This window comes from Montipora capricornis, chromosome 10 (genome assembly GCF_036669925.1).
Source record: "Montipora capricornis isolate CH-2021 chromosome 10, ASM3666992v2, whole genome shotgun sequence".
Classification (NCBI taxonomy): domain Eukaryota; kingdom Metazoa; phylum Cnidaria; class Anthozoa; order Scleractinia; family Acroporidae; genus Montipora; species Montipora capricornis.
In genome coordinates this window covers 71,202,674-71,220,173 of record NC_090892.1, presented here as the reverse complement: position 1 = coordinate 71,220,173, position 17,500 = coordinate 71,202,674, and the positions used below count along the sequence as shown (strand labels likewise).

Here is a 17,500-nt window from a genome sequence, read left to right as displayed (position 1 = left end):
GCAAATGTGTAAAGTTACAATAATATTTTTGAAGATGCATGGTCAAAGTTGAAGTTGGTCAGACAGTCATTTACTGTACGTTTAGGCATGTTTGACTGCAAAATAAGGTGGTTGAAAAACTATGGAAAGTCTGATATGACTTAAAAATGTGTAAAATACCTTTTTTAGGTTGCAGTAGAAGGGAACATAGGAAGTGGAAAGACAAGTCTTTTGAAATATTTCAAGCAAAATCCATTGGTTGAGGTAAGTTCTCACAAAACCAGATGATTGTTTTACAGCAGTTTTAAACCCAAGTGGATCGAAATTTGTGGTGTTTACTCCACATGTACAGAAATAAAAGATTGAAGCTTTTTTGAGTCAGCAATAATTACTTTTAATTGACCTGGGATTGGCCTGCATGTACATATATGTAGCTTTTTGTATTAGTTGGACCAGGTGTAAATGTTTAATTTCTCAATGCCCTGTTGGTAAGGACAAAAGTCATACATTGTAAATCTACCTTCTTGATTAATAATGCGTTAATGCGGGAAAATATAGTTATTATTAATGTGGACATCCCCAGTTCTTCCTATCATGTCACTGATATTTGAAGACCTACTGTTGTGCTTGTACAGCAGGGGCAAAGCAAAGATCAGTGGCTTTGTTTTTACACTTCCTGATACATGTAGTATAGCATTATAAAGGGTTTAAACCTTATCAGGTTTGAACAGGAAATATTGCCAATGTGCAAGCTTCAAAATCTGCCAAACCTGAATTGTGTGAAATAAGGTTGAGGTTCTTGATGGCACTAACATTGATTTCCAAAAAAAATCATCCCATCAACTAAAGTCAGGCAAATGTTGATATTTGAGGAGATGGAAAACCTCCTACTAAGAGGAAAATCTCTCCAGCAGCACAATGAGACAAGTAACTCAATCCATAATGACAGTAAAATATTGTCTTACAAATGCATCTATAACCTTTAGGTTGTTGAAGAGCCAGTGAAAAGGTGGCAGGATGTTGATGGTGCCAATACTCTGGTAAGACCTTTGTGGTCAAGTTTTGATAGAATGCGTTAACAACTGTCAATAGTAACATTTCAATTATTTTCAGCAAACTTGTATAACTTGAGGTAATCAATTCCAAAGAATGCCTGAAGATGTATATTACTTGTTATTGAATGTTTGGTTCTGTACATTACTTACATTACTGTATTTTTATATACACACACCTTTTTTGGTAATTTCTAAAGAAAGAATATATCCCAGTAGTTTGATGTTGCATTTTAGGATCTCATGTACAGTGATCCAAAGAGATGGAGCTACTTGTTTGAGACATATGTCCTTCTTACAATGATGGAAATACACCACAGACCTCAGGTACAGAACGATATTTTGACTGTACATGTATTAATATTTTGTGTCGTTCCCCTCAAATTTCAGGAGCAATGCATGTGTTAAGCAAACAATTTCAAATCTCTGTCATACTTAAACCCTTAAGATTACTCAACATTTTGTTGAATAAAGAATATGTATACAGTAAGAGCATTCAAATGTGACTGTAGGTGTGTAAGGTATCATGCACCTGTGGGAATGATTGGAAACTAGTTTTTTCGGTAAAGGGGTGAAAGGACAACTGGACAATCAGTTTCCATTTTTCAGTTGTTCTTATTTTGCCTGTTGCCAAGCAACTAGTGTCCCATGTATACTATTAGAGCTATTAGGGCATTAAGCAACACCAAAGTATTGAAAATGAATTGTCGACCTGTGCAGTTTGCAGGACGCCACATGATTTATTATTCTATGATAATTATTGTGAAACTACTAGCTGGCATCTCTGAGACTATTAATTTTGTCTAATAGTGAGCTTCCTAGTTTCAATGTGGCTCATACATTGTAAATGCAGTGTCTGAACAACAGGAATATAACACTTGTAGTGAGTGTGATGATCAATGTGATGGCACAAGACTCAGACCACCCTCCTACCATCAGCATTGACGGACACATGCTGGAAGCTTTGGAGAACTTCACCTACCTCAGGTCCACCATCTCCAGCACACTCAACATCGTGGTAGAGGTGAACAAAAGGATTGCCAAAGCAGCCGCAGTCATGGCCAGGCTAACCAAGAGAGTCTGGAACAACTCCAGCCTGACTGAGAAGACCACCCTGCGTGTCTACCAGGCTTGTGTGTTCAGCACCCTAACATCTCGATGGCAATGAGTCATGGACCACCAACGAGGGGAGAAACCAGCCATCCCACCCATTCCCCCCATCACCCCATGTTTGCACGAAGTGCAACAGAGACTGCAGATCGCGGGTTGGCCTTTTCAGCCACTTGCGCAGTTGTCAACGACTGTCACAGTGATGCTGTACCATCGTCTCTCCCAGACGGACAGATGCTGACAGTACAGTGCTCTGTGAGATTTAGTTGCTATTGTATCTTTTAGAACTAGTTTTTGAGGAGTACTTCAAAAAGCTTTCGATTGAAGTCATAATTTTTATCTACTGTAAGACTTGACAGATTTTTTGATGACAACCTTTATGGAGACTAAAGGGTCATTTATCTTTCCGTGCAATCAGAATTTTTTTATAGCCTTCAAGTCCTTGCATGCTGAAAACTCCACAAGACTTGTCATTGTGCGTCATGCAACAGGTTGTAATAATTATTATTCCAAAGGAGATTTTGTAGAACCATTATTGGTACATTTTTTGAATAATATGCCATTCAAATTTTACTGTTAAGCAGTGTTCCAGATAAGAAAGCTTCCTGACCCTATAGTTTACATGTACAAGTTTCTTGGCTAGAAAGTATGTTTTTCAACTCTGAAAGTGAAGAATGATTAACATAGACAAGTTCATGCTCTTGAGTATATCATGGGTAATCAGGGCAAGATGGAGAGAATTTCATATGTTTCTGTGGAAGTTCAAAACGTTGAAAAGTATCCATGATGATAATCAATTTTGGGTTTTTTAATTTCTAAAATAGAAGATATGCACTCAAAGGTGGGGCAGAATAAAGTTGGAGAGAATGGCTATTGCATGTAGAAATTATTTTATTAAACAAAGTTTCTGTCATACATTTCCCGTAATTCCAAAGGCACAAAGAAAGACAGAACAAAACAAGCAGTATTTAGGAATTCCAAAGGACAGATACCAATTAAGTCCAGTTCATGTCAGTTGTGAACTTGAACTTATTTGTTTGGTTTATGAAGGCAAAAGTCTATAAAGTAGAGTCATGTATGGTTTACATGTATTTTGCTTTGAATTTCCCGCCATGTTGCCTTGATTACCCAATAATGAATAAACGTAGCAGGCGGTACAACATTCTTCGGGACGCAGATTGGGCCAAGGCCAACCTAAAATGAAGGAATCCTGTATGTTTGCCCGTCCAATCAAACCATCCCACTTTGCGATGAGTAAACGTAGCACATCATTTTGGTAAGAGAGCCATCGACGTAATTGAGTCCATGGACGTGGTCTGTACAATATTTGGGGGTACAATGATCTTCGGGGGCAGATCGGGCCAAGGTACGGACGGTCTGTCATGAATGGATCCTGTGTGTTTACCCGTCCAATCACACCATCCCACTTGGCCATGAATAAATGTAGCACATCATTTTCTTGAGAGAGCCATCCACATGAAAAACCCTTCGAGATCGATGACCAAACAGATCATTTATTTAGATGGGAAGCTTTCCAAAAAGAGAGATGTAGAATGTGTGCAGACAGCTGGAACAAACAGCACACATTACACAGGGACTTTTGAATTAATTCTGTTTTTTAAAGTTAAAATGTCGTGAGATTCAGTTCAATTGAGGTATAAATAAAAGCTTGAAACGTATTTCTGTGTGTCTTTAGTTTGATTGTGAGTATGTCAATGGGATGGGTCAATGGGCTGGGTTTCCCATGGATGAACTTGTCGATGCCCTCCAGCCATGAAAGAAGGAGTCAAGTATTGATGGGGTCATTTTGTCATCTCTATCGACTGGTTGACGATGATGATTGGACCCTTGAAATGCATCATCTCCAGAATGTGCTGACCATTCTGGAATTGATCACACATTGGGACTCCGAGATGTCATCCCATCCTCCTTTGCGTGCCTCTTTATCTTACCTCCTCCATCTCTCTTCACCTCATTTTCCAACATGGACGCTTGCTGAACGGATTTCTGCCGTTTCTCCCGCCTAAAATCCATGATGTCATTCCTTGTCTCGTGATTCCGGTAAAAATGACATGCATGCACTGCACAACACCCAACCAAAAAAACGACAGTTGAAAATATAAATAAATTATCCATCTCTGCTGGGAGTGAAACCAAGTCATAGGGTCCTACACCACTACTTATTATTATTTAGCCAAATCGTTGTAATTGGCTGAGTTCCTTTTTTATTATTATTTTTTTTTCAGACTTCACCTGTTAGGTTGCTGGAAAGAAGTGCTTATAGTGCAAGATTCTGCTTTGTAGAAAATCTTCATAGAAGGTAAAACAAAGCCCAAAGAGTAAAATACACCTAAGAACTCTGATGAATACCAATACATGTAATTATAATAATTATTTTCTGTTTAATTCGTCATATTTTCTTGCTTAAGTATAATAGAGATTTCTTTATAAAATCTGACAAACTTGCCTTACTTACATTTTTTCCAATGTAGTGGTGTGTTATCTACTGTGGAGTACAAAATTTTCCAGGAGTGGTTTGAATACCTGATGTCCCATGAAAAACCTCAGATAGACTTAATAGGTGGGTACTTTAACGTCAAGTAAGTAAATAGAACTTAGAACTTTAAGAATTAGCTCTCTTGAAACGTTCTGTCTTTACTCTGGGTGGAATAAATTCATGCCCAATCTCATGTTCACGTAAAGCACTGTTACGTTTATCTGGAAGAATTATTTTCATGAAGGATGTGATTTTCGTCTGAAGCTATTTTCCTGAATAGTTCATTGTCTCTTGTTAACTTAAAGGATGACTGACATAGGTGTGGCATCAGAAACATAACCAAATCTCGCTGCTCGTCTGATGAAGCCATAAATACGTTCTTGGGTCTTTCCTTACTAGCCAGAGGCCCATACCGCCATACCATACTTAAACAAATCTAACATCATACTCAATAAATCTAACAAATCATACTTAATAAATCTAATCTGCCTTTTTGGGTGTGATCATTGTTAATGATTGTTCAAAATGAATATCTTTAAAAATTGGGACTGTGTTGGAAATTATTCTGGGGCATTTTTCCAATATGTGCACCAACATGGCTGCCTCATCACGTGATTGAAAACCATCTATTAGAAGGCAAAGTATAACAAGTTTCCCAGTTTAAATCTTTCATTGTTGAATGAACTTAAGTCTCTTTTAGAAACTTTATGGGCCATTTTCTTGTGTCACAAGTCCCTTTGTATCTCAAGAACAGAGTCTGAGGATTTAAGTTGTCAAACTTAACAGCCAGTTTGCTTTGTGTTGCCTTAATTGAAAACATCTTAAAAGATTGGCTTTCCTGAACAAGCGGTTGGCAGATTGACAAATGGCTTTTCGGGAGTGAAAAGTTTTTGGGACTTTTGAGAAACGGGCCCTAGGAGTCAATGGGTTAATGTTACGTTAACCTTTTTTCGAAAGAGTCCACATAATAATTTATTACCGGTTGTATTGTATTTATTGCCGAGTTGAATTTTCTTCCTTTCTTGGTTTTAGTATACTTACGAACATCACCAGAGAAATGTATGGAGAGAATAAAGAAAAGGAGCAGAAACGAAGAAACTTCAGTGACTATGGTAAATGGACTTTCAGTCTGCTTTCAAGAAAAAAGGCTTGTTGTTACTACAAATCTGCAATTGTATTAAAATTCCTTACAGTCCAGCTATGTCACGCATGACCAGTATCCACAAGACTGAAATGAACATTCAAATCCCTCTTTGGAGCTTCCGAGATTTGAATGGAATGTTGAAGATTTTACTGAAAGTTGCTACAAAAAATGCACAATAACTGAACAATACATAATTCATTAAACACTTGAAATAGTTTTGCCTTTTCAAACACTGTTTATTTTATAATAAAACAAAAGTTCGTAGCTAACTGTTTTTGACATATCAAAGGGAATATCAACGCAAGTTCAGAATGTCAAGAGCAAAGTTCAAAACTGGCAAGCAGATTTGAATACTCAGCTCAGTTCAATTTCAAAACAACTGGTCACATGTGACATACATGTGGCTTCACTGTAAAGTTGTTTGAGGCAAACCGCTATTTTAAAAATCTTCAATATTTACAAGAATAATTTATTAATTAGGCAAAAGGAATTGTATGAGCAAGGTGTCATTATTTCATTTCAGGACCTTTTAAATTCTTTGCATGAGAAATATGAAGACTGGCTTATAAAAAAGAGCAAAGTTGATGTTCCTGCTCCGGTTGTGGTGAGTTGTTGAACTTTATGTTTGAAATTCAGGAGGAAAATTATAATTTACGGCCACATTTTAACATATTATTCACTCATCTATTCTGTCACGACCTTTTCCCATTTTTCCAATGTCAACTTCATTTACCAGTTTTATTATACCTCTCAGATAGGTACGTGTGCTGTGATTGGCTAAATTAGCAGGCCATATGCTTTTCTCGGTCCGTATTGTAAGTTACAAATCCTAATTTTTTTTCCTGTTGATTTATTGCCCACATGCTCTTGGGCCATACATCAATGTGAAAAAACTTGCTCTGTAACTTACAGTACGGACCTCGAACTTGGTTAGCAAGAGGTGTATATGTAACTTTTGTGTACATGTATATGCATTTCTTTTCAAATAAAGCTGAGGTAATAAATTTATTTCTTTAAGTAAATTGTAGTTAACTAGTCTAGAGCTTCCTGCCTCCATTAGCTGTACTAGTCACGGGATAGCCAACAAATTACTTGCTATTGTGAAAAAGTTGTTAAAGAGTTGAGGGTCTAACCGTTTTTGACTTTACCATGTTCAGATTCATTATATTATCAAATGCTAGTATACAGAATACAGGCCAGCTTTCTTGCAAGGTTGTAATTTATACCACGCTATGCTCTTATCAGTTCAGCCATGTTTTATGCTCACTTCTCGCACATGCTACAATGTTTTTCTTTTGTAGGCTTTCTTTGGTACGAGTCACTCTTTAGTTTCTCCCACCCTTCCCTTCCCTGTTTTTTTTTTCAATAAAGCTGGACTACAGGTGTTAGTGCACACCTGCTACTTACATGTATCATTGGATGTAGCTGGTTGGGTGGGGGCCTGTTTACTTTTATTAGTAAAGGCATCCTCAAGAGTAAATATCTTACATTCGAATCTCCCATAAGCGACCTCCCAAAATGTCAAACCTAGGTGGTAACAGTTGCTTGCAGGAAGTTGTCGCTTATGAGAGCTTAGACCAGCCAGATTGAGTCAAAATTTTTCCTCATTAACATAATTATGGTAACTGCAGAGACTGTCCCATGCGCCAATGCCCATCGAAACCCATGTACATAAATAGTAATAGTAGTCATAAAAACATGGTTCACTTCTGACGGACTACATCTCTTGTATAACCAAATTTCTTAAGAGAAGCGCCAAGTGGTTGTGACCAGGAAACGGTCCAATGGAGGAGCCAGATATGGGCTAATCTATTTTTTACGGAGCCAACAAAACATCGACATCTCAGCTGAATAAAAAAATCAGAAACCTTGGATATGACTTGGGCTGGATAGGAAATGACTGTTGACTGCACTGAATACTGTACTTCGATTTTCATACCGTAGTTGTTAACTGTTGACTGTTCTTGAGAGAACACTCAATTAAGAAATCAGTTCTAATTTTCAGTAATTATAAAACACTTAGGGTTGTCTCTTTTAAAGTGCACCTAACGGCAAAAACATCCATTACCTGCTGATAGCTTTAGTAAATAAAGAATAAATGCTATGCCGAGTAATTGCATTGTGACTAAACTTGATAGACAACAAATGCAAGGAAACGATGTTATGTGCTTGTAATATTTCGATATAAATCTATATCATCTTCGGACTAAGGCGGGATACAAGTAGTAGAATTTTAAATACTGCGAGATTGTGCAACAATATAATCACGTGAAAATGAAAAACAAAGAAACGAAACTGTCAGGAGAATAGGCGGAGTTCTCTACTGGCTTTTAAGCCATTGTTCAGAAATAGTGTTAAACGCTTAATATGGTAAGCTTCTTTATATAGTAATAGATTCCAGTTATAATCGCGATCTATTATGTTAGTGTTATCACGCACGTTTACAAATGAGAACATTTTTCAAAATGAGAACATTTCATCTACTACTGTAATCAACAAAGAATTCTTTGCCCAAACCGTGCGTGATAACACTAACATAATAGATCGCGATTATAACTGGAATCTATTACTATATAAAGAAGCTTACCATATTAAGCGTTTAACCTCCATTTCTGAACAATGGCTTAAAAGCCAGTAGAGAACTCCGCCTATTCTCCTAACAGTTTCGTTTCTTTGTTTTTCATTTTCACGTGATTATACTGTTGCACAATCTCGCAGTATTTAAAATTCTGCTACTTGTATCCCGCCTTAGTCCGAAGATGATATAGATTTATATCGAAATATTACAAGCACATAACATCGTTTCCTTGCATTTGTTGTCTATCAAGTTTAGTCACAATGCAATTACTCGGCAAAAACATTTTGTTGCCAAGATCATTCTTTTCACCTAAAGCAAACATATTTTACAATTTTCACCTCAAAATTTTGCTTTCTTGTGTCACACAAGCTATGTAAAGTTAGTAAAACTTGCAGTCATATGGACCCACGACCGTGCTGTGAGAGGCATGGGCCTACAAACTGCTTTGCATTCAAGTTTTCAAAGAGGTTTTGCATAGCAAAACAGTTTGTGAAGTAAAATCGAGAATAGACCCATGCTTCTGACAGCTCGGTCGTGGGTCCGAATGATTGCCAGTTTTGCTAACTTTGCATAACTTACGTGGCACATAAAAAGCAAAATTTTGAGGTACAAATGGTAAAATATGTTTGCTTTTGGTGGAGAGATTGAAATTAGAAACAAAAAATGTTTGAGTTTAGGTGCACTTTTAACACTGAAAGAGTGCAGTCTTTAAAAAGTTAAATGTTCTATTCATGTGAAAAGTCAATTTCGGGAAAAAATACGGTACTTCCTATTGAGAAATTCCCTCTCTTGTTCTACCCTAGAATGCGACAATGTTATAATGCCTTATTAACCAATTTCTTCCCCATAACCTGTCAAGTGGTCGCTTTAGGGATGTCAAAAACAAAACAAAATTTCATACTATTTTTTTCTAAAAGTGGTTGCGCTTGCTTACAAGAGGTTCCACATAATTATAGTAATTATACTTGGAAATTTTTACTTGGTATTTTGGAAAAGTGGTCACTTACGAGAGGTGGTTGCAACCGGAGGTTCGACTGTATTTGTTATACTACAAGCAGTGTGGGAAGACACCCCAAAAGAAACAACAACTGGCTCATGAACATACAGTGTAAACCTGTTACCTTCATTTGGGAAGAACTGGCTGAATTAATTTTTCCATTGTCTGTTTAAGGTTGTAGATGGAAATCAAAGCCTGCAAGATATGTTCCGGTTCTATGAAAGCAACAGTCAAGTGCTGCTTGGTATTAGTGCATCAAAAACAGATTAATGATACTAGATTTTTTAAAATATTGTACTATAATATTTTTCATGTGGAATTAGTGCATATAATTTGTTTGTTAAATGTTCTGGCAACAACAAAATCTTCATCTCCTTCCATATTGGATGCCCATTTAATACTATTGTTTGCTTTGAATTTAACCGTTTGTGCCTTGTTCAAGGTAAAACAATAATACTCTTAGAACTGTGAATTTTGAAACTATAAATAAGATACCAGTAATATTATTTGATGTAAAAAACAATTTTGGAATAAGGTTTATTGTTATCAATATTGTTTTGTTTATGCAGGGATATCGTCTACCTTTCTTGCTCACCTTGTTGATCCTTGTTTAGGAAGCAGTTCCCAATTAGATATATCTTACTCTGAAAAACTTGTTTAGTGTTGTAAAATGATCATGTCTAAGCATACATGTATATAGCGAACTTTCACGTTAAAATAATTTGTATGATGTCAAATGACACAATCAAGAAACTGAGGCAAGAACATCTAGCTTTCTTATGATATTTGACTCTTCTCATATGACTGCTTCATGTAAATCTATGTTGCTCCCTTTTTGAGAGTACCGCACAGACTGTATACAGTAAAACCGGGCAAGTAAGAACCTGTTAGCCTAAAATTTGTTAGTCAGACCCCCTCTAAACGTAACAAGAACCTGTTAACCCTAAAATTTGAAAAAGGTTTGTTTTCTAAAATCTAAAAAATATGTGAACTTTGGAAAAGAAGATAAATTGATTGATGTTTTAAAGATTCGTGTAATTTTCGATTTTACTTATTATAGTCATCTTTATGACTGTGAACTTTTAAACTCTGTATTAAAATTTTATTCAAGTCCGAATACCACTAAATTCTGCTATCTTCTACATGATTTTTTTACGTCAGAAAATAGAAACCTATTTAGAATCTAGATAGCTTAAATTTCTGTTAATTATGTACCATGTTGTAAGAATCTGTTTAGGCTAAGTTTTCCCTGCTAGCAGAGGTCTCTCACGGCAGGGCAAAAATGAGAGACCTCTGCTAGCAGGGAAGGCTAAGTTTACTCACGGGATTTACTGTATGTCTTAGCTAAAGCTAGTTCTTATCATTTTAATCAGTGCAAGATTGTCAGTCGTATAACAGCTATCTTCACTTCCTAGAAACATGTTCTAACTGGGAAATTACAAGAGCCAGAAATTTGTTAACATGGCATTTTAAAAGACATTGTTTTTTCAAAAAAAAAAATTCATCACCATTCCTTTGGGTGAAATTGCTTTTCAATTAAAGCATATTTCTTTAGGACTCTTTTTCAATTAGTAATTCAAAGAGTAGGGTGTCCCAAAAATTTCCTTCTTTAATTCTTTAGAATTTATTTTAGTAAGTATCATCCTCCAATGTTGCAAAACTTTCTTTATCTTTTTCATTCTTTGAAATAGTACAAAATAAATGTCATATTCCCATTGATTAAAAGGTTTGTTTGGTGCAACTTTTTTCTTTTTCCCCTGCAACTTCCCAATATTAATTTATTGTTTCCATGTCATCTTATGCTTGTGTCACAAGACCATCTCCTTCTGAGACCCTCCTTGCAGAACCAATACCAAAAGACTACCGTTATTTTCCCCATCCCATAATGCAATAAATGTTAGAGGGTTCTATACATAAAAACAATACAAGTTAATTACTCTTGGAACTGTATCATGCTTCAGCGAATTCAACCATTTAAGTGAAGCTATGCCTTGCAGTTGTGAATGCAATTTTAGCAATTGCACAGAGAAGCCTGAAAAATTCAGGATTTCAATGGGATTTGAACCCGTGACTTCGTGATGCCGGTGTAACACTACAACCAACTCAGCTATGAAGCCACTGTCGTCTGGACCTAATTGTTTGCAATTTCTCCCAAGACAAATCGAAAACAATGCCTATGCAAAATGTTTGGGGTAAGCATCTATGATGGTGGATTTGAGAACGAAGAGAGACTGTAGCAGGGGAGATCTGGACCTTATGTCCCAGTCTTTTTGCGTCTCGCGCAGCAAATACTTCTTTTGGCGCCACTTTTGATTTCAATGCCACGACAGCCCTTCTTTTCATTGTGTGAAGTTGGAGAGGTGAATTTTGACAATCTCACGTAAGGTATGAAGTGTTTCCGACAAGCCACTAAAATGTATACCTTTCATGTTCTTAAACTTTGAATTCCGAAGAGCGGCGGAGCCACTAAACCACTGAATTTTACTGACGAACCGCCGACCGGGCTACTCGAAGATAAACCTTGCCAGTACTGTAATATAAAACTTTCTCCTTTCTTTAACTCATTTTTTGCCTTAAACTTTACTGGCAAGCCCCGGAGGCACGTCAGTGATACTACTTCAAAAATGGCTCCTGTATTCTGTAGTAAATCTGGTAGCGATCTGTTGGGTTTTGGAATACTTTGAATGAAGATAAGTATAATTACATGTTTTGATCATCGGTAACTTAAGGATTTTTAATGGCGCGTCCTCGGGTTCAATCATGTGCACGATTCTCTTCAGTTAAAGCGGCCACTCTTGCGGGATACTTCAAAATTTATCATTTTTTTGTCTTAATCAGGGTATCAATTTATCATTTTTTTGTCTTAAACTGGGTTAAATGTCTTAAAGAGGGTATCAAAATCAGAATTCTGGCTTAAACAGGGTAGGAAAATCAGCGATATTTGTCTTAAATAGGGTCAGGGTATGAGAGTCTGTGCTGCACCTCCCCCCCCTGTGGACGATTATATGGAAACGCTACCCACACGATCGCAAACGACCCGGAAAGTTAACTCATCAAACACAATAACTGAAAGGTCGTCATTCAAACATACAGTAGAATTCAATCATTATTCGTACTAAATTGCATGTACTTAACTACCCTGCTTGGAATGAACCATCCCTCTCGGTCACTGATGCCTATTAAAGCATGGTTTCCATATGATCGCCCAGTCGTCCCGATCACTTGGATAAACCTGAGTTGTATCCTGATGATCAAGGTCATCTCAGTCGCCCAGGTCGTTAGCGATCATCTGGGTAGCGTTTCCATATAATCGTCCCAATCGCCTCTGAACATTGAATGAAAGGGTAGTTTCTAAAGAAACTGTGGTGCTACGTCGGTGGGGAAGTAGTATACAAAAATTTGGTTTTATCAACGGAGTTAATAATGTAAATTGGCCACCGCACAGAGATTCTAAAAGCTGACGTTTCGAGCGCTAGCCCTTCGTCCTCTGAACATTATTTGCAGTGACTGGGGTAATCGGGACGATCCAAACGATCATATGAAAACCAGGCTTTTCATGCAATTGCATTGCCTTTTGGGTAGACCATGCATTGCTAGGAAGTCACGTAAGGTCACTTGGAATTTACAGTCATAATTTGTACATGAAGATAAACCTTAATCTACCTACAAGTTACTGGGGAGGCCTCGGGGTGTAATCGTCTTACATGCAAGCTTTTACACTAAGCTGTCAAAACAGTACAGAGTATGCATAATATAGGAGGTTTGCGAAGTGACTATTAGGTGTTTGCAAACTGACTATCGGACGTTTGCAAAATAACTCGTTGGCGAAACGACTGACATTCACATGGCCTACGTTGTTCACACTGACAGGTCTGTTGCACTTTCTTGGACAATCTGGAACTATGCTAGGGCAAAATCACTCGGATTGCATGGAAATTGATTGTTCAATTCTGAGAAAAGAACCAACTACAAACGTAACGGTGAGAATCTTATAGTTTTCAATTTACCTAGTGTATAATTATTATCATGATTACTTGTGTATTGCTTATATACATGTACTTCGCAGGTGAAAGTTCCTTTCAATTCAATTTGATTGGCTACATGAAACTCAGAGATGATTACACTTCCGGAATATCCAAAAGAAACATGGTTTCTTGTATAAATCTTACAAATCGTTGTATTTAGTAATTCTTTCTTAAACTTCACTTGTGTGGTATATACAGTAATTACAGTATTACATGTATCTCAGTGAAAGTTTTGTAGAATTAAGCAAACTTTATCTGACAAAGAGTTACCGCTACTGCAGGTGATAGACATAACAGGGTTCGTACGGGTCGTGGAAGTGAAGTATTTCAGTTTCCAGGCCTGGAAAGTCGTGGAATTTAATTGTCGGTCATGGAAAATTTTAGTTATGTGTGGTACATAAATTATTGCAGAAGTGGAAGCAAGGACAAAATAAAATGCAGGCTACAGTAGTTATGTCAGAAAATACCCCAAAAACAAGGACGATTATGACAATTTTCGAAACTGGCAGCTAAACTGTAGGTCATGGAAAAGGTTATGGGAAGTCATGGAATTTGAAAAACTCTTAAGAGTACGAACCCTGTATACATGTAACTGTTTCCATCGACCACAAAGTACCCTACCTTGCGAGCCGAGGCCCTCTGATCTTCCTAGATGAGTTGAATTCATTTAAAATTCCATGTCTTATAATCACACATTATCTTACTGCAGACATTAACTGTTTCCTTTCTTTGCTGAGTTGATGAGAGCTGCCTCTTAAGAGGTACATGTACTTCCTGACCTAAACTGCAACTCAAATAACGTTTATGTATTTGAATTAATTCCATTTGCGTGTCAACTCTCCCTATTGTTTCAAGTGTGTGGTGCAGGGATGGCACCATCAATTGTTCATGGCTCTGGTTCAATTCTGTCATATGTGGGTTGAATTTGTTGGTTCTCCCTTTTGCAACAAGTGGTTTTTCTCTTGTACTCCGGTTTTCCCCACCCCTCAAATATCAGCATGTTCCTTTCGTAAAATTTACTCATAATCCACTTACCTATTTTAATTAATGCAGATATTCATGCACAAAAAAACCCCTTTCTATTGTGCTAACTCAAACAATTTCCTATTGTAGGTTTAGGGGAGAGTAAATTTTCTGGTGAAATACACAAGGCCAGTTTTTTTGTAAAAATAGTTACAAAAATTAATTCTAAATGCTCTCACGTGTAAGGTTTGACAAATTATTGTTATTAATTTTGATTATAGGTAGCAGTAGAAGGCAACATCGGGAGTGGTAAAACAACTTTGCTGAACTTTTTCAGAAAAAATCCCTTAGTAGAGGTGAGTATCTAGCAAGTGCATATCTGTCAAGTGATTATGAATCCAGCAACCAAGCTTGGAATGCTTCACTTTGCTACTCCAAAAAAGTAAATTAAATTGTGTTACACAACACTATCTGTTATCATGGCATCTGGGTTAAATGCACTTAAATGACTGTATCTCTTGTTCACTTGTACTGCAAAAAAATTAATGTTAGTTTTCATGGTGTTTATTTGCATAGATGGAGTTGTAGAGAGATAGGCGTTGTGCTCTTACATGTATAGTGACTCTGACCACTAAGTAGACAATGTGATTGCTCATGCTTAGCAATAAAATAAATGAAATATAATTGAAGATATTAAGCAACTTGTAACATGTACATGGCACTGTGGTTTTTCACTAACAGGTGTTGGAAGAACCAGTCGACAAATGGCAAAAAGTTGGTGGAAAAAACCTATTGGTAAGTTTTAAAAAGACCTTTAACTTGATAATGTCATATTGTTCTTACTTTAATCCTCTTTAATCTTAAGCATTTGGGTAGATTTAAAAATCATCTTTTTGTTTGTTTGTTTTTTTCCCTTGGAAAGGAATTATTTTACACTGACTGCGAAAGATGGAGCTTTGTGTTTGAGTCATATGCTCTTCTCAGTCTCATGAAAGTTCACAAGAAACCACATGTAAGGGATCTGAAATTTTCTGTAGAATCTGGTATAAAAGAGCATTTATCTTAAATTTAATTGAAGTATCCAGTAAAAATGTTTGTTTTTGTTTCAACCTCATTTGGGCCATAAGCATACAAGTAAAACAAACTGATGCATGTATAAAGCCTGTTTATAAAGCTGCTGCATACATGACATGCACTTCTACTTCCATAGTGTGCGTAACAGTGAAAAAATGAACCGTGTCGGTGGTGTTCCATCAGGTTTACAAATTTATGTGAAGTATAGACTATGCTATGACAGGGAATGTTCTGGTTTAGACCTTATATAAAACATGAAATAATGAAAAAACTACATGTACAGTATTCTGTATAGCTCTCTCTCTGCACCAGGGCATATGGTGTTGTAAAACATGGACATGTACATGTAGGTATACCCTTGTGGAGGGTACAATGAAGTTGTTACATGTATTTATCGGGTAATAAGCACTCATCACCCAGGGCCTTTATAACTTGCAATTTACTACGACAATAATTTATAATTTATTACGACAACGTTAATTCTACTAGCTTGCAATAATTATTTGGTGGTCATTACAATAATTCTACTAATAAAGTAAACAAAAATCAAAACTCTTCAACTTTCTTTTGTCTTACACAATGTTGCAAAGAGCGTGCTTTATCCGTGCTGTTTTTTGGAAAGATATTAATGAGATAAATGTTATTATTCAGTCAAGTCACGTCAAGTCAAGTTTATTGTGTATAATTATACATGTATGTATGTTGCAGGTCATTTTGTTCCTTAGGTTAACTTGCAACCAAACTAGGTCATTGTGTTTCAACCTAGGTCGACTTGTTTCAACCTAAATCAAGTCGTGTTAACCTACTAGTCAGGTCAGTTCGGGGAAGGTACAACAATACATGGGGCACAGGTCATTGTTAATACCAATATACAACCCTAACCATTTACAAATGCTAACATTACGCCTGAAAACTTTTGTTTAGGCCTAATTAGGCTTAATGTTAGCTTTTAAGTGCCACTATGACAAAAATTGCATCTTTTCTATCAAGCCATTTTAAGACATAAATAAGTAGCCTGCATGAGAAGAAAAATGCTCTTTACTATTTTCAAGAGATATTCAAGCTTTTAAAATATGAAAATTTTTCGAGCTGAAAATCACTAACATATCGAAATCAAGTGGGTGGGGACTGGAAAAGAGTGAGTTGCCATGGGAACACAATGTTTTATAGCCATAGGTGTGTTTTCTGTAGAACTATTAGCCCACCATAACCAAGTTTCAATGGTCTGTGCTGCAAATTGGCGAAGATAGCTTTATTTATATACTTGATGTAATGTTGGGTTGAGTGTATGGCATCATCAGTCATCTCATTTGCATAGTTTACACATTTTTACAACTTTAATATCTCCAGAAATAATGCAGGTATTTGCAAACGGTAAATCGCATCTTCATTCTTTTATAGAATTCTTTGTGATACGCCTAAAAAATCAAGAGGTAAAAATTTGATCATAGTGGCACTTAAATGAATGTTTAGCATACTATCTGTATTCTTGGTAAAACGATGACCTGTGACCTGCATTTTGTACGTGCCCCAAGTTGACCTAGGTTGAAACAAAATGACCTACATGTATTTTGGTTCCAATTTAATCTAAATGGTGGTGCATGATCACTATATAGCTTTGAAGACCATGCAGACTATTTTTGATTCACAACTGATGGTACTGTAAGCCTATTTTGTCAAGTACTTCACAACAGGGCGTTTGTTTTCCATTAAAGACAAAATGGGGGGCACGCTCATTAACTTTTTCCAGCTTTGTGATGGTGTTTTATAACAGAAATGCCATTATTAATGTAATGTCAGTTGTCTGATGAATACCCCTGTAGAAAACATAATATAATTATAATTATTTTTTTAAAATTATTTGAGTAATCTTTTTTTCAAAAGAAAACTAATTTTAGTTGGAAACTCAAACTTCAAGATGATCAAATAGTTTTGCTTCCAATTAACAGGTTACTCCAGTCAAAATGATTGAAAGAAGTGTTTATAGTGGTTTCTATTGCTTTGAACACAACCTTTGCAAGAGGTATGGAATTGGTTGCAAAGCTACATGTAATGGCCTGCATTAATAATTATTATTAACG

The 17,500-nt window shown here is 36.4% G+C and overlaps 2 protein-coding genes across 6 annotated transcripts in view; both read left to right on the top strand.

The window, feature by feature from the left end:
• Positions 1-11,082, top strand: part of LOC138018522 (thymidine kinase 2, mitochondrial-like) — a 15,880-nt gene extending 4,798 nt beyond the window's left edge. For all 5 annotated transcript variants that reach the window (XM_068865163.1, XM_068865164.1, XM_068865167.1 and 2 more), the window contains exons 4-11: positions 169-243; positions 966-1,019; positions 1,269-1,358; positions 4,388-4,461; positions 4,634-4,722; positions 5,671-5,750; positions 6,306-6,386; positions 9,532-11,082. In XM_068865163.1, the coding sequence (XP_068721264.1) occupies positions 169-243; positions 966-1,019; positions 1,269-1,358; positions 4,388-4,461; positions 4,634-4,722; positions 5,671-5,750; positions 6,306-6,386; positions 9,532-9,627 (639 nt within the window). In that variant the 3' untranslated portion in view covers positions 9,628-11,082. The remainder of the gene's footprint in view (positions 1-168; positions 244-965; positions 1,020-1,268; positions 1,359-4,387; positions 4,462-4,633; positions 4,723-5,670; positions 5,751-6,305; positions 6,387-9,531) is intronic.
• Positions 11,083-11,586: 504 nt separating this feature from the next.
• Positions 11,587-17,500, top strand: part of LOC138018523 (thymidine kinase 2, mitochondrial-like) — an 11,512-nt gene continuing 5,598 nt past the window's right edge. The window contains exons 1-6 of the mRNA XM_068865169.1: positions 11,587-11,742; positions 13,228-13,337; positions 14,627-14,701; positions 15,087-15,140; positions 15,268-15,357; positions 17,369-17,442. Of these exons, the coding sequence (XP_068721270.1) occupies positions 13,260-13,337; positions 14,627-14,701; positions 15,087-15,140; positions 15,268-15,357; positions 17,369-17,442 (371 nt within the window). The 5' untranslated portion in view covers positions 11,587-11,742; positions 13,228-13,259. The remainder of the gene's footprint in view (positions 11,743-13,227; positions 13,338-14,626; positions 14,702-15,086; positions 15,141-15,267; positions 15,358-17,368; positions 17,443-17,500) is intronic.